Source organism: Pygocentrus nattereri, chromosome 7 (genome assembly GCF_015220715.1).
Source record: "Pygocentrus nattereri isolate fPygNat1 chromosome 7, fPygNat1.pri, whole genome shotgun sequence".
Classification (NCBI taxonomy): Eukaryota; Metazoa; Chordata; class Actinopteri; order Characiformes; family Serrasalmidae; genus Pygocentrus; species Pygocentrus nattereri.
In genome coordinates, this window is record NC_051217.1 from 28,343,398 (window position 1) to 28,368,031 (window position 24,634).

General features: G+C 37.7%; 1 protein-coding gene across 4 annotated transcripts in view; it reads right to left on the bottom strand.

Annotated features, from left to right (window-relative positions):
- Positions 1-213: 213 nt before the first annotated feature.
- tp53i11b (tumor protein p53 inducible protein 11b) overlaps positions 214-24,634 on the bottom strand; it is a 61,305-nt gene continuing 36,884 nt past the window's right edge. For all 4 annotated transcript variants that reach the window (XM_017711152.2, XM_017711155.2, XM_037539700.1 and 1 more), the window contains exons 2-7: positions 19,200-19,337; positions 8,715-8,773; positions 7,092-7,140; positions 5,754-5,850; positions 4,595-4,696; positions 214-1,287 (exon numbers count right to left, since the gene is read on the bottom strand). In XM_017711152.2, the coding sequence (XP_017566641.1) occupies positions 1,154-1,287; positions 4,595-4,696; positions 5,754-5,850; positions 7,092-7,140; positions 8,715-8,773; positions 19,200-19,328 (570 nt within the window). In that variant the 5' untranslated portion in view covers positions 19,329-19,337 and the 3' untranslated portion in view covers positions 214-1,153. The remainder of the gene's footprint in view (positions 1,288-4,594; positions 4,697-5,753; positions 5,851-7,091; positions 7,141-8,714; positions 8,774-19,199; positions 19,338-24,634) is intronic.

The window sequence follows — 24,634 nt, forward strand, 5'->3', positions numbered from 1 at the left end:
CTACGCTGGACATTTGTCACTGTGCAAAACTTCAGAGCCAGTACCTCTACTACTCACACAAATCACTCTGCACTTGAGAGAGAAAGAAATATCAGAAGGCGGCCTTTGGCCCAGGTAGTTTGTATGTTTCTCTTTCTTTTTTAAAACCAGTCTCAAGAATAGGAAGTCTTGGTCCTCTAGGATGAGCAGCAGGAAGTCAGTAATGAGAGTCTCTAAAAAACTAAACAAAAAGCCTTGATTGTACATAAAAACACACATTCTAGTGTTTACTGCCCACTCTTACACCAACACGAGTCACACGAGCAGGAGCTAAGAGGTCTCTGGAATTATAAAAAGGACTTTATCACCATTTATTCCATTTCTACAAACAAGAACCACAGCATTCCAAGCTGAGCTATGGTGTGCAAAAACATGACAAACTCTGCTTCAGAAATAGCTACATAGTAACTACACAGTCCAAAAAAAAAAAAAAAAAACTAACAAAAGATTCACTTTACAATGGTATGAGTTTCTCAGAATAAAAAAGGAAACAAAAATGAAAAAAAAAAAAAACAAACAAAAAAAAAAAAACAAATATGCATGTTAAAGCCATGTTCCCATGTTGTGTTTAAGCTGGATATTGGAAGAATAAGGACATTTAGTGGCACAGAGGTGAAACCTACTGTTTGGATTCACGATTAAAATCCAGATGTGCCACACACCTTCCATGGCCAAGAGCCAGGGCAGATGGCACTGTTCTTACCAGGACGAAAGCATGGTGGGATCACCTCCTTTCCTGTTACTAAGTGATGCACCAGCCAATGGGTCCCTTAAGTATAGCACTGCTTGAATAATGGTTTTAAAACATGCAGTAGCATGCCTCATATATGTTGAAGGTTGCGTGCACAGCTTTCATCTTTCTACACTGACGTGTGAAAGGAGATAGAGGTACACCAGGAGTCAACAACAACCAATATAGGGAGAAAATCATTTAAAACAAAAGATGCCAAATGAGAGTTGGATCTGATCAGTAGTCAAGTGCGAGGATCCATGCCAAATTAGCATGTTGGTAAAGTTGATCATATCAGTGTTTAAAGCTTCTTGCTAAAACTCAGATGTGGCGGCCCCACCTCCCGCATACACCTCACTCTCCAAGACATTGGGGATTAGAGCTTTAGATCTTTTTAGGCCGACGTCCCAGGTGGTAGTAGTATGAGAGGGTGATGGTGAGGAAGAGTATGCGGCTGAGGAGGAGGAGGATGGCAGGATTTGACAACAGACCCAGCTCCACCAGAGTGACGGAGGTTACTGAAACAAAGATTTGAAAGCAAAAAAAATTAGTGAACTAACTGAACCATGTAGCATTATCAAGTGAGATGTTTTCAGAAGAAAACCTCATATCTCCAAAATGGTAACTTTACAGGAAACGGAAAAATAAAACCTACATTACTTTTAATGTAAATCAATGGAACCAGAATATTTTCAGTTATTTTTGGCTGTTTGTTTTGGTCCATTCATCATAAAATTTACACACAAAGTAAAGGGTAACAGGCATTTTCAAATTATGTCAAACACTGAAACACGACAAAAATGGAGATACAAGGTTTTCTTCTGACAGCAACGATATAATCATAAAACAGGCATTCCAGATCAAAAGATGTCAGCCTTTACTTCTGGCCAGTATTTTCCATGCAATATAAACCACCATTTTTCCCCATATGCTCAACAATTTCAGTTGAGCATAAGTATTAGGACAAATGGATGACAAGTGATTCTGACTTTCAGGTGTTTCATGTTTCCTTAACAGTAAACATGTAAAATGCTGTGAATGTGTAGGGTTGTACAGGGGTCTGGTTTTGCTGTAAAAGCAAGCAGGTTTGAACATGAGATTAAAGCAATCACCAATCAGAACCATTGCAGAACATCTGGTCTTTCCAGTTGTGAAAAGTTTGAAAAAGAAAGAAACTACTGGAGATGTAAGCCATGTGTCAGGCCATTGCAGAAAGACCCTAGCAGACTACAGGAACAAAGTCAGAGCTGACTGCACCAGTTCATTTGTGAAGCATGGTGGTAGTAGGCCTGACCCAACATGACTGTTTCTGTAACTGGTTGAGTTGTCTTCCCTGATTATGTAACTGGTGATGACCGCTGCAGAATGCATTCTAATGTGTACAAAAACGTCTTCAGTGTGGTCCAATCAGGAGGCAGCTGTCTAAGTAGGCAGCATTTTAAGGCAGCAATTGATGCTTTTGAGACGAAAGCTGTCCCATTCAAAAGACAGCATAAGTCAGCTGCCTGCTAAGGTGCCTTATTTCGACCAAATCTGAACGCAGCATCGTATTTATCCTTCTCAATATCGCTCTGTTAGTTATTTCTTGACTTCTGTCTTTACTGTTTTGATTGATTGTTGTATTTGTGTGAAGTATTGAACATATTTGTTTTTGTAGAAATGGTTCCTGTGGTGATTTTTTGGCCGTTCGCTTGTCTTGTCTTGCAATCAGGCTCTGTGTGTAGCGAGCTAGCTAACTTGTCAGGTGAAGCTAACGTTAGTTAACTTAGTTATTGGGCTAGCTGTGTAAATGCACAGGCTCTCAAAAACAAGAGTGTACAGTCTAAAATATTGTCTGTTCACTGTTTAGTAGAGCATGTATTAGTTTAATTCTATACTCAGAGATTTTTTTCTGTTTCTAATGTTATAGAACCAGAAAGGCGCTGGCTGAGGAAAAGAAACTTACAGGAAAGGAATCTGTACAGAACAACTGAAAACAAGTCAGAACTAACACTGCAGGCTGACGTTCTCCCTCAATGTTGAAAAATACTTCAACTTAGTAGTCGATCAGAAATCTTTATTTATTTATTTTTTTTTTAAATATAAATACCACAGATGCTAATTTTTGCCTGTCTGCTTGTCTAGCATTGCTCTGCTTCTCACAGTCACAACAGCTGACGGTTACATTTCAGGACTAGAAGCATATCAGCCAGCTTAACAGATGGTGTGTGATGGTGTGCACTTTATACAAAAGTATCAGTTTTTATCCTTTGCGTTAGAAATAAAGCAGATTCTTTAAGGTGGATGAGGACAGTGAATGAACAGAAATGATTCTAAAAAGAGTAGTCATGATTTTCTGTATTCTACGGAGCCCCGTCGGTGTAAATTAAAATAATGCCTAAATAAATAAAAGAAAATTAATAATTAATTATTAAATCATTAATAATTAAATTGATATATTTATAATAATATAATAAATAATTAATAAATTAATATAAACCTTATTGATGTGTGGGAACGAGATCCTAATGTGTGGCCACTTAATAAGGTGTGGGAATGAGATGATTAAGTTGTGACCATGACTAAGTAAGGCGTAGGAACGAGATCACGGCTTACTAAGTCATGGCCATGTATTATTTTCATTTATACAGGAGGTCACCAGCAGGGCTCCATGGTATTCATCTGGGGTGCTGAGTAAAGTCACGACACAGATGACTCCTAAAAGCAGCCTGTTCTACATACAGAATTTCCAACAACAGTGTCAAAGCAGAAAAAAGTGCTTATTCACTGAGGTGATCCGCCTTTACAGTTGGATCTGAGTGTAACCAGCAACTGTGAGTAATAGATAAAAACATGTACAGTGCAGTAAAGCTTATGATGTGTGATGGTTCTGAATGTGATGCTTGCTATGGGTCTTTTCTGAAACAGAGAGGTGCCTTTAAAAGCAGTGAGTTGTTAGGCAGTCACCTCCAGAATGGAGCGCACTAATTGTTTTTCCATTATCACACCTTAAATGCTTCCTCCAAAACGCATTGGGTGGAAGTTCATAATGCACCAAGACGAGCCTCATACACACTAAACCAAAGACTTCATTAGAAAGAAAACGCCGCCTAGTGATATCAAGGGGTCACAGACATGAGATAGTTATTGCATGCATAGACGGTGGATGTTGTGAAATGGCTGAAAAAAAATTTGAGAGGCACTGAAACCAAACATGAAATGAAGGATGTAAATACTCTTCATCTTCTAGATAATGTATGTTTATATTTTATATTTTCAGGTAAAGTGGCGCAGTTTTTTTTTTTTTTTTTTTTTAAAGCTACAGCATGGACATTTTTGTCACATTTACATCACGTCTTCTGTGAGTCTACTGGCTGGTTGCAAAGTAGAAATCTGATTACTGTCTGACTCATTTAGACCCAGAGTTTCCCTTTATCTGATTACTCAAGAGCATGTAAACGTGTTGACTGGATTCCTGACAAAATCTGATTTTCTGCAGTTATCAGATTATTAAGTGTATGGTCCATGTTTATGGACAACAGTGGCCAGAGATAAAAGCTGATATTTTGCTTTAATCTCCTTCTGGTGTTTTGATCTCAAATACAAACTTTATACATTTTATAAATATTTATCAAATGACCCATTTCACACCATTGTTCAAACATTTTTGATTCTTAGTATGTAATGCTTTTTTGTACTAAAATATTTTGCTAATCTTTTCTAAGGGATCCGGTCTTGTTCTGTGGGTTAACTACCAGAAGAGGGCACTACTGTTCTAGACTGATATTATAGCACCACAGCAGAGACCAAAAACACCAAACATGACAAACTTAAAGGTAAACAAACCTAAAAACTGGATGGCAAAGTAGCACGCTTCACTGAGCAGAGTCCACTGGATGATAACTTTCTCAGCAGTGTACAGACCGTTCCACATGATTAGAGAGAGACCTAGAGAGAAGGAGAGAGATGGGAAATGAAACATTTATAAAGAACGAGGACACACTTCTCCTCCATATCCTAGCATTTAATCCACTGCTTCGGTCAAGTGGGCAGGGATATGAAGCTGAAATATTGTCCAATGAGCTGTGAGAACAGACGCACACACACCCACTTGTGTGTTCTTTGTTTGCCACCAGTGGCAGAGAGAATGAGGCTTAGTGTGTAATTTAATGACTGAGTGGCACGGAGTATCTAATTCCCAAGAAAATATTCCTGCTTTCACATTCCAGCATCCACCCACTCACTCCTTTCAAATGACAGACACATATGTGGGCACACACACTCACACACACATAATCTCGAGAATTCTCTGTGTGAAAGAGTGCACAGATGTGTGTGAAACAGCAGACAGTTCTATTTTGGTGGAATCTGACCAACATGAATCATATTGAAAACTACTGTTTCATCATTTCAGTCAGTACAATACATTGCTAAGCAAACCACCCTTTATTTAATTTCTTTTCTAATTATTCTTTTTTTGTGTGAAAAAATTATAGGTATAATTATAGGTAACAAGAAAATTACACAGATTTAATATAATATAAACATTTTCAGTATTTAGTGTCTCCACCCCTTTACCTTTATTACTCTGCCCATCAGTCTGGTAGACTTGCTTTCCATTTTTCCAAACAAATCGGCAGGGATATTTTCCACACCTCCAAAGTTCAGTCTTAGAAGTTGGTTGCATTTTCTGCTTCTGATGATGCAGGTTATCCCAACACATTCAATGATGCTGAGGTCGGAACTGTGTGTTCTGAGAAGCTCAGCAGCTTCCTTGTTTGAATCAGTTTTCCCCCTCTTTTCTATGTAAAGGCTTAATAACAGCTACACATCCTTTTAGACCCAGCTACACATCATTAGATCCATTTCAGTCTCTGACTTTTGCACAGAACTGTGGCATGTATTTCTATATTGCAATGCCAACATTTTTGGAAGGGAGAGAGCAGTAACACAGCAAAACAACAATGGGAGAAAAAAGAGAAGAATGAAATACAGCAAGACTTACTCAGCAATGCCCCTCCATACAGACGTATAGAGACACTGGTAGCCGTTTGCTCCTGGTCGAATACAACCTCATAAAGCTGATTAGGGAATGCCAAGGCCTAGAAGCCAGAGACAGCAAAGACAGGACTCATTAGTAACATGCCAGTAACATAACTGTAACTGTACTGCATTCCAGTGTGACCAGGCTGAGATATCGGTTAAAAGATTAAGGAACTCTTGCTTCTGCTAATTCTACTCATTTTGGCACTTAGAGAAAACTTGTCAGTAATATTGAATGTTTCCAGCTTATGTTCACAGGCATTCATTGATATTTAGCATCGATTTTTTTTGTTTGTTGTTTTTTCACTCACTTACTCTGAAGAATTCAGATACCTCTCAGATTAAAACATTTGTGTTATCAGCAAATTAAATCTTGACAGCTTGATAAAAACACTAGATGGATAATCAATGTATGCAAGAAGCAAAAATGGCCTTATGGCATAACACATTTTGCATTTGAGAGGAGACAATCTCTTTCAAAGCTTACAAATGATTTCATTTGGATTTCATTTCAGCTGACTTCACATTAAATATTGAGCTTTATCATGAAAAAGCTAAAACAATACCACTGAACCAAATAAACTGCAGTGAACCAAAATTAAAAATGGAAAGAAATACTAAAAAGGAATTAATAAGTAGTATGTAAAAAATTAATTTGTGTGGAATACTATTAAAGGTTAACTTCAAAATGCAGTTTCCAATAACTCCACATATTTATTGACAATATCCTCATTTCTGCTCAGTAGTGGGCTGAGAATATCTACATTCATTACATGGAAAATTGGCCATTTTCTCAAACTTTCTGCATAATTAAATGATTAAGACATAAATACAGTCATTCATGTAAAATGTACCATTCTAGAGAAGCATGAGTCTGACTTGTTTAACTCCTCTAAAAGCTAAAAAGTAGTACCTTTTTCCAGACTTACCACTTCTTTACTATTATCAACATTACATATAAAACTCAGCAGACATATCCAGGGTCATTTTGTGTAGTAAATGAAGTGGCAATATTTGTGATGTACATTACAATCTCTGGTTTCTACCTTCACCATTCAAAAATACAGTAGGCAAGTTTCTCTATAATGCAGTATTTCCCTTTAAACCACTCAAAATGACTGATTATGCAGAAATGCTGAAAAATATTTAGAAATCAGTGAAATGCTCCTTTAAATATTTCACACACTGCACATGATTTATCAGTTGACTACAAATTTACCTTCTTCTCTTGCCAATTAATTTCCTTTCCCCAGTGGCCTCAAATAAGCATCTAAAATATTTCTTTACTGGTGGTACTCACCATTAAGGCAATCACTGTGAAGACCACTGCTGAGAACAGGATCCATATTCTGTAGCAGAGAAAAATATTAAAGTGACAGGAAAAAGATCATCTTTGCAGAGGAGGTTGAATTAAAAGCATACAAAAACTCAGATGTAACAGAAATCTATACAATTCATACTATATGGAAATTCTGCAGATTCTCCTCCATGATAATTGAAGGCATAAACTATCTTGGAATGTATTGAGCTTGAAAGTGAACAATCTAGAACAATTCACACAAGCTCAAGAAAAAAACTTCACACAGTGTTACAAGTAGAGCGGCATGTAATGATAATTCATAACTTTGCTTGACTTTGACTCAACTTTCTCAAAACTGCATTAAAGTTAAACTCTTCTGCAGCATAAATCAATGAATGAGAACTAATGAAAAGAAGCATTGCTACTGTGTCAATAAAGAATTCATATCCTGTCATCAAAAACGTTACCATACTCTTTTTATGCTTCGCCTACAAAATTAATATTTCACTTAGTAGTGAGTGGTATAGCCAAAAAAATTACAACATGGTTCAAGAAAAAAAAATCTGGACTGTTTGTGTGTGTGTATATATATATATATATATATATATATATATATATATATATATATATATATATATATATATATTCCAGTACGTTTTGTTTCAATGGCTTATCATTAAGAAATGACCATTTGCTTTTTAAATAAAACCATTTTTAACAACCAAAGTAAATCTGAAATACGTTTACTGTACAAAATAGTAACAACAAAAGGGAACAATATCTAAATAAGTTTCCATGTCAGCTTTGCTTTCTAACACTATCCCTGCTGGCCTGGCTTTTTGGCCTGGCTTTTTGCTAACAATTATTTTCTCATCTGATTTTCTTCAAGTCTGAAGTTGCGAAGTATTTGGCAGCTGTTAGATCAAATTTTCCTTTCTACCTTAAATGGAACAACAGTTACATTCTGGAATCTGCTTTGGTTAATGTGTTGGGCTAAGGCTAACCCCAAAAGACCAGCCACTCATTTATGTTTGTAAATGAGTAAAAAGTATACTACTTCAGATGCGGGAGCTAAGCAGCAGGTGATTAAGGGTGTGCTGTGTTTTCATTTTCTTTCGGAATGTGACAAAAATCCATGACTCAGCCATTTAGTTCAACATGCCAATGATGGCGTGTTTAGTACAGCTTTTATGTCACATTATCTGCACATTTGTGACATACTAGTATAACAGTTATAACATTGCCCATATCTGAGATTTTATAACCAGTATACTTGCCTCACTGCTGAAAGGAAAAACATCTAGTTAGAAAGATTAAAAGATCCCTGTAAACACATTCACAAGGCATCATTCCAACACAGCTTCAGTTTCATTTGTACAGCTGTGGCATCTTTCACCAAAACAGTGTTGAAACGTTTATACGCAGAACAGAAATAAAGAAAAAGAAAAAAAACAATAATAAACAAAGTAGTATTTTGCAGTCCAGCCACAGAACTATTAAATATCCACTGGAATACAATATTCCAGTGTCTTGCACAGAAAGTGCTAGGGGCTAAAATAAACAGAGATAGAACTCGCTTTGCTTTAGAACCTTTAGCACTGAGCTCATTCATTGTTCTCTTACCTCAAACCCACAGGCTCGCGCACAGCAAACTTAATCTCATTCCCCAGCATTTGACTGATCTGGGAGAGAGACAGAGAGCATGAAAGGGAGAGGTATTTAGTTACGGCATAGAGAGACAAGAACAGAAAAGAAAAAAAAAAAACTCAATGGCAACCTTTTTGAGGTAGGAATGGAATCAAAAATCATGTTCAAAAATCATGTTCATAAAATAGACATGCCATCAATCATTCATCATTTAGACAAATAGGAACATCTAGATCAGACAAAACTGGAGTGTGTTAGCCACTGCGAGAATGCAACATGGCTGATTTGCATCATTCAACAGCGCAACTGCAGCCTGTATATTATTGAAATATGTATATTTAGCATAAAATCTGATTTGGTAAAAATTAGCCGATATAGCCTCCCACACACAGAGTCTGACAGTTCCCACATATTCACAGAATGAAGTTCACAGCTAATGTTCTGCATAGCCTCCCACATTCAACAATTTCAAGCTGGTGAAAACAACACATGACTTCAGTTACTCTACAATAAGACTTTCATGCCAGCTCATCTTTCACCCATATAATCACTGTTTTGCAGTCATACATTTTAACCATCTCAGTGACACTGTGGCAGATACTTGTCCTCTTCTTTCTGTACTATATTTTTGATATTTTTCTGCATATTTTACCAAATTCATTTCTTTCATTCAGTTCTTTTACTAGGTTGTAGGGAAAGCTGCTCTTTTTGTTATTTCAGGTACATTTTGCACCCATTCAACTGAGATAACATCCTCTGAACAAGTCAGAAAGAGGAAAAGTCTTTAGTGTTAAGACAAAAAAAAAGGAAAAAGATAATGAGTTCTGCTCACGTAGAATATTAGTTGGCTTAACCACTGGAACACACAGTGAGGGAAAACAAATATTGTTTTGATATTCACTTGATATTCACAATTCTTCCAGCGCATATATACACTTCTGAATTTACATGCATAAATGCCTTCTGTACTTATGAACAAAACAAAAACATTAATTCAAATTTGATAAGGAAAAATATATTTAAAATACACACATACATTTACATAAAAGTTAAAAATAAAGTTAAAAATAAACTTCTGCATATTAATACTCATCCCCTGGTTGGGAAGATTTCTCACAAGTAGTAGCAATCGTGAAGGATGCACTGGAAATAGCTACAGTGCCATGGCAAAGACATTAAAAGTACAGTTGGATCAAAACCTTGCAATTAGAAAGTTTATGAAACCACAACTAATAGTCCTGGTATGCCATGCAAGATTTCTCTCAAACCCACTTGAAGAGTTACAGGATGACCTGAAGCAGCAGAAACAACAGTTAAACAGAGAGCAATAGACAACTGTACCAAAATCACCTCGGTTTCTACAATCCACCCAAAACTCCTCTGCTGAAAAAGGAGCACAGAGCAGCCCTCCAAAAAATGATCAAATTAGCATTCTGACCAATCAGAATGGTTTTGGAATGAAATACTCAGGTCAGATAAACAAAAAAAAAATCTAACTTTCGGGCAATAATTCAGCTTTGGAGAAAAAAAAACGGCTGCATGAATGACCCAGACAACATCATACTCCTACTGAAGTACAGAGGTGGGAAAATTATGATTTGTGGCTGCTTCAAACCGTACATTACACACCATTCAAGGAAGCATGAATACAACAATTTAGCTGGACTTTAATCTCACTGTGCCAAGAAAAGGAAAAAGATAGATGTTTCAATGAAATAATGACCTTAAACAGAGTCAAAATAACTGGTAAAGTTGCTTGCATGTCCTAGCCAATCTCCTGACTTGAATCTAACAGAAAATGTATGATGAACTTCAAATTTGGGAGTTTATCAGAGGAACCCTCCTAGCCTTGGAAAACTGAGCCACTTTGCCAAGAGAAATTGGCCAAAACTGGCCCAAAATACTTCCATGAAACAAAGACTTCTCTAAGTAACTAAGTTCTCTGTAACTGCCAATAGTAGCTTTGCAACAAAGTTCTCCTGTTATTAGTTTGTAGTATCTGATTCATTTTGCCCCAGTCAATTTATCATGGAAACAAACTTGAAGCTGCTAATTTTTTCAGTTTTCTGAAAATAATGGAAGCCAGTAGGAAGCTGCTGAATTCTAAGCTATACTGCGCTCTTACTATGTTACTCCAGTGTTTGAAAGTTGGACAAAGCTCCAACTGGGTCATTCTACAGAAGTGGTTCAAAATATTGTCCTTCCCTTAGAAAAATAATTTGCTAAAATGAGAATCTGAAACATATTTGGACACAATATGTTAAATAGTTAAACATATTGAACTATGTTTGATAATAATTTGATAAAAATATTGATATGCTGTTAAATAATGAGCATTGCATGTCTCCAAGCCATATTAATGAAACGAAACAAAAATAAATAAATAAATAATTCAAATCCTACCAAGATTAAGTAGAAATAAAAAAATAAACACAAAAACTGTTAAATATGTTTTCACCACCGGCACACACAAACATAATCTCTCTGGTCTGAATTAAGATGTAGCCACTCCCCTCAGTTTGTGACCTGCAGCAAATAATACCCCCCCACCCCAGTATCAAACAGTGTTAGTTAGAAAAACTGATATTGAGAAGATGATAAACACTGCATAATGTCATAGCTAAAATGAGTAAATACAAAGAACCATTTTTGCTTTGCACAGTGAAATTCCAATGTACAATAAACATAATGGAATTTTAAAGGGAAAGAAGAATTTTAATGTTTTTTAATCCCAATTTCAGCCCCTTCTGTATAAACACCCATATATACACTCATCGGCCACTTTATTAGGTACAAATAAAAATAGCTAGTAAAAGGCTGGACCCCATTTTGCCTTCAGGACTGCCATAATTCTTCATGGCATACTTTTAACAAGGTGTTGGAAACATTCCTCAGAGATTTTGGTCCATACTGACATGATAGCATCACGCAGTTGCTGCAGATTTGTCGGCTGCATATCTATGATGCGAATCTCCCGTTCCACCACATCCCAAAGGTCCTCTATTGGATTGAGATCTGGAGACTGTGGAGGCCATTGGAGTACAATGAACTCACTGTCATGAAACCAGTTTGAGATGAAATGAGATTTGTCACATGGTCCATTATCCTGCTGGAAGTAGCCATCAGAAGATGGTTACACTGTGGTCATAAAGGGATGGACATGGTCAGCAACAATACTCAGGCAGGCTGTGACATTTAAACGATGCTCAATTGGTACTAAGGGGCCCAAAGTGTGCCAAGAAACTATCCCCCACACCATTACACCACCACCACCAGCCTGAACCGTTGATACAACGCAGGATGGATCCATATTTTCATGTTGTTTACACCAAATTCTGATCCTAACATCTCAATGTCGCAGCTGAAATCGAGACTCGTCAGACCAGGCAACATTTTTCCAATCTTCTATTGTCCAATTTTGGTGAGCCCGTGCAAATTGTAGTCTCAGTTTCCTGTTCTTAGCTGACAGGAGTGGCACCCGGTGTGGTCTTCTGCTGCTGTAGCCCATCTTCTTCAAAGTTCAACATTTTATGCCTTCAGAGATGGAATTCTGCATTCCTTGGTTGTAACAAGTGGTTATTTGAGTTATTGTTGCCTTTCTATCATCTCAAACCAGTCTGCCCATTCTCCTCTGACCTCTCACATCAACAAGGCATTTTCGTCCACACAACTGCTGCTCACTGGATATTTTCTCTTTTCCGGACCATTCTCTGTAAACCCTAGAGACAGTTGTGCATGAAAATCCCAGTAGATCAGCAGTTTCTGAAATACTCAGACCAGCCCGTCTGGCACCAACAACCATGCCACGTTCAAAGTCACTTAAATCACCTTTCTTCCCCATTCTGATGATCGGTCTGCACTTCAGCAAGTTGTCTACATGCCTAAATGCATTGAGTTGTGGCCAAGTGATTGGCTGATTAGCTATTTGTGTTAACAAGCAATTGAACAGGTGTACCTAATAAATATAAATATATTTTTTTATTATATACATATTTTACTTACAAAGTTTCTTATTTGATACTATTACGTGCATGAAATAAACAGGGTTCCAAGTACAGGAACACACATAAAAATTATTCGCTATGGTACAATACAGATGTGGCAGAAGAAGACGACAATAAAAAACGCTGGAACATGAAGTCTATATTTAGCTCTCTAGTCAGGTATTCTCCCTCTTCAGTACTGGAGAGCTGAATTTTAAACAGTCCTCCGATGAGACACACCTGTTTTCCCTAATATCACAGACAAGCACACAAATCGAGCACTGTATGGCAGTGTCTTTGCCTCTATAGCCATCACAAATACTTCATTTTTGTGAAAAAGTCTTTACGTAAATATTCCATTATTTAGGAACGTGCAGTCATTCCCAGCACTCCAACAGGAAGTAGAACAATATTGAATATTCTATAATGTGAAAATGCACTCCATAAGCAATGTGTAAAATAGCTCTTAATTAACAAAAAGGTCTTGAGCTAAAGTGACCCCTTCATCATAAAGACACTGAGAAGGAGCAAATAGTATTAAAGTACTGTGCTGTGAGCAGCTTACATAATAACCACAAAAGCCAAGTTTAGCAAGTTTGCGGTTTTTAAGGCTAACGCAAAAGCAGATTAGCATCAAAGCAGATTGGCTATTTTTACAAACACAAGGTAGGCACACTACTTCAAGCAGCAGAAGCAGAAGTCATTTTGGCTTCCAGTTCAGTTTGCACAAAAGGGTCACTGCTATTACATTATGTAACCGAGGATGAAAACATCAAGGCCCATTCTTGAGTGCCCTTTTAACTTCTTTTTGCACACAATCACAAGCGCAAGCAAATGCCACTTTGTCAGCTATCCCTCGCCTCTGGCTAGCAGAGCAGCTTTCTGACGAGGCTGCAGCCACATTTGAAGGACTTCTAGTTTTTTGATGTGAAGAGGAGATGTTTGTCCTAAGAGTCACATGTCCAGATACAGTGCAATAACTTATCCATTCTTGGTAGTTTTGAGTGGGGTGTATGTGCACAGACAATGGCATTTTGTCAACTTGCTAGCAAAGGAAGCAGCAACAGGAGCAAAGCAAAAGGGAGTGAAGGACAAAGAAAAAAATATTAAAACAACAAAATCTGAAACAGAATGCATGTGTGTAAGTATGTGCAAATTGCTCATATAACCAAACAGCTAAACTAGAAAACCATAAATGTGGAAATGTTTTTTTACACCCCTGTATTGTATTGCTTACACACACACACACACACACACACACACACTTCTCCTCTTCTTCAGTCATAGGTGGGAGATTCTGTTTATAAAGGAATGAAATAATACAGAACAAAGGGATACTGCAGGTGAAAAAAAAGCAGACAGGCACAGACTTGTTTGATGGTTGACATTTTCCTGACTGCAAACACGTCCAGAGAAAATCAGTTTTCTGCAAGAGGAAGCACAAAAAGTCCCAGAGAAAAAAATGATTCATCATACTTGCAACATTATCTTCCGAGGGCACACCTGTTCAAAACCTGCTGGGCACTGCTGAGAGGCGCACCACATCTGTGATTCAGGCCAAAAGGTTAGGGGGCTTAACAGATGAAAATTTCTCCCTTCACCTCCTTCTCTCTTACCTCCTCCAATTCCCTTTTTCTCTACTCACCTCCTCACCTTCTCATTTCTTTACACCATTCTCTCCTTATCTGCTGTTCTTCTCTCATCACCTATTTCCCTTACCTCACTTCTTCCTTTTCTTTTTTCCTTCCCACTACTTCTCCTTCCCTCAATTCCTTTGCACCTTCCCTCCTCCCTTTTTTCTTCATTCTGTTCAGCATCCATCCAGTGTATGTGCTCATCTTTTTCTTTTAAATACTGAAAGCTTGCTTTAAAAAGAAAATTTAAAAAGAAAACTACTGAGCTTTAAAAAGAGCTATTTTAATTTATATCTTGGAGCACTTCATTTAAGATGATTACATGAAAGTCTGCACACACTTCTTAAACACAACTACCCTGCAGGAGGAATTTCAAAGCCATAAAAACTAAAGATGAACCAATCAATGTCTTTGGGGCCGATACCAATAGCCATTGAGCACTGCCGTGATAAAAAGTTAGAGTGAACAATAACCCAGCAAGTAACTGAAGACTGAAGGCCTTGCTCTAAGAATCATGATTTACATTTCTGGACGCGATTTCATTTTTCCAAAATGTGCAAAGACAACCAAAGCTCCTTTCTTTTCCCTTACAGTATTTAAACAAGAGCAAGCATACTTCATACATATTACATATATTTTTAACATAGATTTTTCGTTCCTTAGATCTGAATACATGATCCAAAGATCTCCCTCCATTCTTGTCCCATTTCAATACATTAAGACTTTGTCTTCCAGATTAAGTGTCCTTTTCTGTTCATTTCTATGACCACATAAAAATGTTCTGCAAAAAGGTTGTGACAAATGCAGGTATATAGGCTTTAAGCAAGGTAGCAAGCAAGTTCAAAAGAATATGTACCAAGAAGTAATAATTCATTTTAAAATACCTTTAAAACTAGTATTCAGCAGCTAATACAATCACAGTAGAGAATTGGTAATAGATGTGACAAAGTTATAAAGTCAAGGCAATGGAATATGGTACAATTATGTTTCCTAAGTAAAGGTACTGAAAATGTTCCAGTGAGGGTACCACCCCAGTGACAAGAGGGGTACAGCCCCAGTCACAATTTAGTACTCTTTTTTTGAGTCTAAGAAACCCATAATATAGTGAATTACTAAACTAGACAGGTTACTACACAGTTTTATATACACATAGACAATGATTTCAAGCATGTGTATGTGTAGTGTACGTTCTGTATAAAAACTCGCTGGATTATCTTATAGTTTACACAGTGAAAGTGGACCACTGTCGAGAGACGCTGACCACCATATAAACAGCATAAAGCAGTACTGTTAATATTTCTGTCTCCTTGTCCCTTTTATCTGTCTGTAACTATCTGGAAGCACTGAGGCCCCTCCAGTCATCAGTATGAATACTGCTGTTCAATGCCAGAAATGGCAAGACATTCACAAGGAGATACTTGAAGACTTGGAGAGTAAACAGAGACCTCTGACATTCAAGAGGGTGTCCACATCATGAGAGGAAATGGGGAGATTAGAGGCTCAAAATGGGAGAAAATTGAGGATTTCTCTTTCTATCTCCTACTCATGCTTTCATGAGGATTTTGTGTAAAGGTATTTTATTGAAGATGTGACTGCACTGATGCTTTGCCTCCATCTGTTCCTGTTGGTTGCTCAATATATTGTTTGCTAATTGTTATCACATCAAGATAATGGCCTTCATAGTACTGGTATATGCAATGTGTGAATAAGTCCAGCCACTATTAACATTCAATCAAATTCAAAACAAAGGCAATAGAATAGGACATAGAATAGCACCCATCAGCCTAAGGTCGTGCTCAATGCCAAATGCAGACTAAAGGAGTATTAAGCTCCCCAGCATTGAGCTACAGAACAGTGCAACTACATTCTGTGGAGTGACTGATCTCCATTCAATACCTCTAGAAGTTGGGGTGGCATTTCTAATCCAGAAGTAAGCATTCAACATCAATATTGAAATCTCTAATGTTCTTATGGCTGAATGCAATTGAATCCTAACAGCAATGTTCCGACATCTAGTGTAAAGACTTCCCAGAAGAGTAGAGGCTGTTACTGGAGCAAAGAGGGGGGCAAAAAAACCTATTCCTATTAATACCCTATGTTGTATGAGCAAGTGTCCACAAACATTTGGACATATAATCATATTACTACATGTATTAGCATTAGTGGGGTCAGGCACTAAAAATGGATCATTACTTCTATATTACAAAAACCATTCCAACTCCTCTCAAAAGATATTGGATTGAGCTCGATCACTCCAGTGAACACAACTCCACTGTGCCACAGCCAAATGCTGGGGGGCTTTATACCCCTTAGGCAGGTGCTTGGCAATGGGCACAATGACTTGAGGCTCATGTGCTACTCTAGAGCATCCCGTTTTATGGTCAATGGTTTTCTATGGAGATTACACAAGCTATTTATGCACAACCAAGCATAGTGTGACTGTAATGGAACTGCTTCCTTGTTTTATTCTGCAATACAGCTTTGTGATTTTTTTTTCTTCCTCAATATTACTCAGCACTGCTCACAAAGTTGACCTCTGGCAGCTGTTCTAACGTTAGTAAATCATGTTAACACATCGACATTTAGCAAACTGTTGTTCGCAGGAAAAAAGCCCTCAACAAGAGAGTTGACATCACAAGCAAAAAACATGGTTGGCAGAGAGGGGCAGACCAGCAGTGAGAGAGTGAGAGAGTGAGAGAGAGAGAGAGAGAGAGAGAGAGAGAGAGAGAGAGAGAGAGAGATAGAGAGAGAAGACTGGAAAAAGCAGGAACAAACAAGGTTTTGGAGGGAATACTCAGGCGAGTTAAATTGCCAACCCACTCATCCGTCAGACAATAACACATGCACGCAAGGTCTTTTTTTTTTATGACTGAAAGCGGATGCGAGTGCAGGGCTAGAAATAAAAATGAGGTAAATGCAGAAATCCATTGTGAGAGCATGCTGTTCACATTTTTCTCTCTACCTTCTGGTGCTGCCACATGCTTTGTTATTGAACTGAAACTAAATAATTAATCTCCATAGTGAACAGAAGGAAGCAGGAGAATGTTTGAACTGCTGCACCAAAGGCCCTGCAAGAGTAGCATAAATATAAAACAAGAAATCATCACCTCCATGACAAAGCTTCCACCAAATCCCTACATGATTCAAACTTCTCTCTTCATAAACAAGACATTAGAAGCTCAACCTTCTTAGAGAAAACAAGTATTTTTTATCCTGAGAGTCTTCCCTAGCAGGAAAGAGTGAATGGAGGGGGGAAAAAAAAAATAGTACTTCCTTCTTTTGTGTTTGGTAATAAAACCTAGCCACATAAGCCCTCATATGAACCTACAGCAAGGACAATGCTGCATTTTTCTTAAAATTGGACATGGGTTTACATTCCTAATTTTTTACAATAAATAGGCTATTTTTACTAACCTGTTACTAGTTACTGTTACTCAGTATTCCATACCATTCCAAATTTTGGTACCACCACTGAAAAGATTTGAATCACAGTTTTCATTAATATAAAATCAATTTGTTGAAGATACATGTTTGAATGATTATTGTGCTACTACTCTACATATTTCAACTAATCTCTAGGAAGCTGTAAAGGTTTGTTCCTCTCTGTTAAGGATGATGAACAAACATATAGATGATTCTTTAATGACCAGGAATGCTATAAAACACTGAAGCAATATTAAAATAAAATTAAAACTTAGAATTCCTCAGGTTTTAAAAAGTGCTGATCAAATCTTGGGGCAGATAACAACCAAGACGTTAGTATAAATAGATTATTAAAGCACATTATTATTTAGTAATTTTATAGTGTTCCCACAAAACTTTGCATTGCAGATTGCAAGATTGCATAAAACATCTTAAAGTACCTTCTGGTGTTTAAGGCAATTATAAATATGAAAAGTAATTCCAAACTTTTGACCAGTGGTGTACAAATGAAGACAATTCTGTGTCTGAGCTAAACTATGTATCTAATCTAAATCATGTACCCTGACCTTAACTAAGCCAAACATCTGCAGTTCTGTAGGTGTTTATCTGGGTTCTGTTGTGACCTCCTGGATGAGTCCTCGGTGAGCTTTTGGTGAAATTTGGTAGGCCTGCCACTCCTGGAAACGTTCTCCACTTGCGAATAATGGCTGTTTGCTGGAGTCCCAGAGCCTTAGCAATGGTTTTGTAATCCTTTCCAGACTGATAGACTTCAGTAACTTTGGTTTCCGCATCTGTATTTCAATCGCTTTTCCTTTTTGAATTGCTTTTTAAGACCTTCTAGCCTGTTTCACACTGCCAAATAGGGTCTATTTAAGCGATGTTTAGATCCGGCAGGTCTGGCAGTAACCATGCCAGGGTGTGGCTAGTGAAACTGAACCCAGTATTTCACTTGAATTTGGTTAACTGGTTGATTTAGTAGTTATGGGGGCAATTACTTTTTCACAAAGGTATAGGTAGGGCTAAACAGTGTTCTACCTTCACTGAATGAAATCATCATTTAAAAACAGGCATTCTGTGTTTACTTGGGTTATTTTTGTCTAATATTAAAGTAGTAGTTTGATGATCTGAAACATAGTAATAAAATATAAAAGAATATAAAATGTTTGATTTGGAAAGAAATTGGGAAAGGGCAAATACCTTTACACACTGTAAATTAAGACAAATGCCAGCCGCTTGGTTTTGGCCTGAACTTCTCCTCAAGCATCAACAAATTATTAATGAATTAATTAGTTAAATTCTGTGAGGAGCGTCGCATTTCTTAATATCCTAACATGTAACTATGCTCTTTGCTGACAGGACATTACGAAGCAGAGAGAGGTGTGACAATGATATTTATCAGCATAAACACAAAAGAAGCTGACCTTTGACCTGTGCACCTCTCCATCGTCATCCTCTCCTCCAACTCCCAAGATTTTGCGGGTCTTGAGCCGACTCACTAGATCAGTCTGACTGTGCTTTTTCATTAGCGGTGGATGAGGTTTAGCAGTCATTCTGGTAGCCTAAATGGAGGAGGAGTATAGCGAGAGTGAGATAGAGACAGAGACAGAGACATGATTTAATGAGAAGATTTAAATTAACAAAATTTCACAAAAATCCACATCATTAAGCAGCTAAAGCACAAGGAAACAGGTGGTCACTATGGCAGTAAGGCTACTGAGAATAACTTTATTAAACTCTACACTGTTTTGAAGGAAGCAAATCAAATCATGAATCCTGGTAAATTCTCATAAAATCTTCCATCTTTTCTTACATATACACCCTCTCTTACCTCTCTTCTGTGATGGGTTCAGAGACTTTGGTTCCAAAGCTTTGGTGTTGATTTATTGAACCAGAATAACAACAAAAAGGTAAGTAGATTTCTACTCATATGCATGCTTGGATAACATGGTAGAATTTACAGAAACTTAAATTAAATACAAAAGAATTTTAGGTGCTAGCGAGTGTTTACATATCAAAATATATGTGGCAACATTGAGAAACCATGTTGTTAAAGCAACTTATTAAAAGCCAGACACAGCCAGATTTTTGCCTGAGCACTAAAGAATTTGCCCCCTGTGTGCTTGTCCTTGCATGTATAACATACATCAATAAAGTAATTCAGATTCTGGATTGCAAGCCTTGCATTATATAGCCTCCTTCTGGCCATTTGACCAACGGAATGGAAATAGAATATTTAATACATATAACTGAATAAATTGTTTCTCTGCTATCACATTGACTAGGAAACTATTGGCACTCTGAGCTCAGCTGATCTGCTAGCAAGCAATGAGGGGTGAAAAGGGAGGAGTCAGAACCTCCTGCTGTAAAAACCGCTCCACAACGATGACTGTGCTGAGATAAAATAAACAGCACAAGTGCAGCTTATGATGTATAAAAAAATCCTGTATGTCAACTGTCAAAATAAATTGTACTTAAACACTTTTCTAAATGTTGACTTTCTTGCTGATGCATGAAAACAACAAACCAGTTAGCTTCCAATTTTATAAATCATACACGTTAACATTGAAACATTGTATCAGTGTTACTGGAAAAAAAAAATTGCACAGTTCAACTGAGGCACCTCCAAAATGGCTAGTGTGAAAAGGATCAACTAAACACACCATATTGATTAACACCATATTGCCCAAATTCCTCATATCACATCATTGTTCCACTTAATCAAGTTCCGATTCTTCTAAAGCTTGCAAGCAGGTTGAAATGAAATGAGAAACCCACAGCACCAGGTTGCATCTTCAAAGCTCAAACAAGGACAAGGTGATTCCCTTTCGCTGCACGTACTGAGCAGCCCTGCTTTGTTTGCAGACGAGGAGCCAGCTGGTCTCTACTCATCATGGGGAGAGATGAGCTCAGTGTCACAATTCAATAAAGGAGAGGACAAAACAGCATCTGACACCTTGGCACTTCCAAGCCTGAAGGGGCTGAGAGGATGTGAGGGCCAGAGAGTCATCCTTCCAGCTCCTCACACCTGAGACAGAACACAACCGACTACCCAGCCACCAACTGCCTATGACCCAGCTTCCTGCACACAGACGGAGGGTTCATTATGACGGTCCTCATAAATGAATTAATTTCCAAATTTCCAATAAGAAAGTTGCTCATGACGAGCTGACAAAGTTGGAAATTACAGGTGCACCATCTGAACCGGCCAAATTCGGAAATGGCAGATTTTTGCTCCAAACACCCAAATGGCAATTGGCAATGCTTGCGTAGTGCTTAAATGCTGCTTGATCCATGTTATTTAAATAAGCAACTCATTTTACAAATTTGAGATGCCAGTTTAAAGAGAAATTAAATGTTTATAATGTGATTTAGATTTGTGTGTGTTTGTGTTCATTTAGCTCACTCAGTGTGTGCTTCAGGTAAAAAAAAAAAAAAAAAGTAACAAGGCAAAAAAAAAACAAAAAACGTTCATTGGCCAATATGGTTGTAAATAAATAGAAATCGTAATCAGCCATAAATATTCATGCTAAGCGCATCACTACTGTGATGCACTCAAGCAAGTTCCAGTCAGTACATTCTCTGTTATCACGTGTCACCACAGTAGACCAAGCTTCCAAACCAAACCAAAGGTAAATATATGCTGATGACTCTTCACTAATAATTTAAGTTAAAAAAATTTAAGTTTGTGTAGTTTGTGTAGGTAATCTCAGTTTTTACAATGTTTAATAAATAACATTATGATGTGAAAATAGTTCACATGGACCTAAACATAAAAGTCACACGAACACAAGTTGGATATGAAAACAAAGTCAATACAGTTTCATCACAAAAGTCTAGTGAGAGCAACAACAGTTACATGTTTCAGCTCTCATAAGACTTTGTTGCTTTTGTTCACTGCTCGTTGATTTATCCATACTTCTCCTGCCATCCCTGTCCAGTGCAGACTGCTGAAGGTGTCCTTCATATCGTATTGATATTTTTTATATTGCCAACATTCGACTCCACGCCCTTCAGTGAGAAATACATTTACCATGGCAGTAGCTGGAAATAAAGTTGTTCTTATCAAGAGAGCCATGAATGTAACTTATGTAAACTGCCATTTAAAAGCTGCACACGAGTGAGAGGGCTACAGTCACAAAGTCGTAACAACAGCGCATGAGCAGCTGGGCTTCAGGGTGAAAATATAGATGGATCTTTATTTGGGAGATATTGCTGTGAGGATTGGGAGAACTGATGGAGATAAACACACAGTTAGGAAGGAAATTAGTTAAATCTCACACACACACACACACACACACACACACACACACACACACACACACACACACACACACACACACACACACACATACACACACTTATTGCTTATCCTTCTGGGTCATGGGAGGATATTTCAATCACATTTTTAAATAATAATAATAATAATAACACTAATAATAATAATAATAATAATAATGTTATTATTATTACTGTTATTATTATTATGAAAAGAAGAGCATGTTGTACTGAACTTTAAATTGATCCAGGCTTCTCTGTATCAGTAGTCATCCCATATTATATAATAATAATAATAATAATAATAATAATAATAATAATAAGTTGAACTTATATAGCGCCTTTACACAAAACCCAAGGTCGCTTTACAAAATGCATATCACCTTACACAAGGCCCGAGGAAGATGCAGGAGAAAAATGAAGGAGAAAAAGATGAGATTTCAATAAAGATTTGGAATGAGAAAGAGAAGAGGTAGAGCGAAGAGAGAGAGGAAGAGAGTTCCAGAGCAAGGGGGCCGCAACACTGAAGGAACGACCACCCATAGAGCTGAGCCTGAACCTAGGGACCACTAGAAGGCCTGCTTCCGAAGACCTGAGGTTACGAGTGGGCTTGTAGGGTATTAGAAGGTCGAGTAAGTATGCAGGAGCCAGGCCATGAAGTGCCTTGAATGTGAGAAGTAGAATTTTATAGCGAATACGTAAAGTAATGGGCAGCCAATGAAGTCTCTGAAGAACAGGAGTAATGTGCTCAGATTTTTTAGTGTATGTGAGAATCCGTGCTGCAGAATTTTGCACTATTTGTAACAACCTAAGTGACTTAGCGGGGAGCCCATAGAGCAATGAGTTACAATAGTCCAGGCGAGAAGTAACAAAAGCATGGACCAGAGACTCAGCTGCAGCCGGGGACAGTAAAGGACGGATACGTGAAATATTGCGAAGGTGGAAAAATGCCGACCTAGACAGAGACTTGATGTGCGGTTCAAAAGACAAAGAAGGGTCAAAAAGAACACCTAGGTTTCGGACAGTGACAGATGGAGTGATTGTAATATAATTTACAGTGAGAGCAAGATTTTTGAGAGCGTTAACAGTTGACTTGGAGCCAGTAACTATAAACTCGGTTTTGTGTGCATTTAAAGAAAGAAAATTTGCCCTAAGTTCAGGTCAGTAAGACATCTATTTAACTGGGGTGGGGGAAACAGTGCTGCTGGTTTGAAGCTGAGATAGATCTGAGTATCATCAGCATAGCAATGAAAGTGTAAATTGTGACTACGAAAAATATAACCGAGGGGGAGAATATAGATTATAAAAAGGAGGGGACCAAGGACGGAACCCTGAGGGACACCATGTTCAATGGGCACTGTGTCAGACGTATGGTTCCCAATTGAAATAAACTGAAGCCTGTTAGTCAGATACGAGTGGAACCAGGATAGTACGGTTCCAGAGAGACCAATCTCAGTGAGCCTAGTTAAGAGAACATTGTGATTTACTGTGTCGAAAGCAGCAGTGAGATCAAGAAGCAAAAGAATGGAGATGCAACCTGTATCCGCGGAAAGGAGAAGGTCATTTAGGACACAGAGAAGAGCAGTCTCTGTGCTATATCATGGATTCTTTTAGAGTAGATATACAGTCATTTTCAAACCAGTGCCTGACACAGAATTAGCCACAGCTAGAATTAATAATGTTAACACATCTTCTCTTGGGTCATGGGAACAGATTTGTTTGATGTGATGAAGAGACTGCAACAACTGTTATGATGTATATTCTATAGGCTAACATTCTTTTTTTTAATAAAAAAATATATATTCATTAAATCTTACTCAGTAAACAGAAATGCATGTACAGAACACTGGGATGGGGAGGGAACGGTGGTTGTTTTTGATTTCCTTCAATTCTGTTATTGTGATAAAAGAGCTGCTTGATTAAGAGAAAATAAAACAAAACAACTTATTAAAAAAACTCTTCTTTTTATTGATTGTGTGGCCATGTGACACTGTCTGGGTGGTCAATTATCAAATATGTCAAGTTTGCAGCCTCCCTAAATATGATACAATCTTCTTCTTTCGGCTGCTCCCTTTAGGGATCGCTACAGTGGATCATCTGCCTCCATCTTGCCCTATCCACTGCCTCCTCTTCTTTTACACCAACCATCTCCATGTCCACCTTCATTACATCCATAAACCTTCTCTGAGGTCTACCTCTTCTCCTTCTACCCGGCAGCTCCATCTCCAACATATATACAATGATTTCAGTTTATGCTGTAAATTATATAACTAAAAACCTCATGAGCATCAAAAAGGTTGAAATGATCTGTTTATGTAGAGAGGTTATGGGCTGTACAACTGGCCTGTTATGAACACTGTAAATGCTATGGAACTTTTTTGTAGACCTGTTGCTCCCTGGTTTGATTCCTGCAGAAAAACACCAAAACAACAGGATTTCCTCATTACTCCATTCCTGCACAGCACACACTAGAAGATGTGACTCTGAAAAAGAAATCATGCATTGCACATTGGCATCTGGCCTTAAATCCTCCTCTGTCATGTAACATTATAAAGGTAACTTATGTACCATCTATTTCATG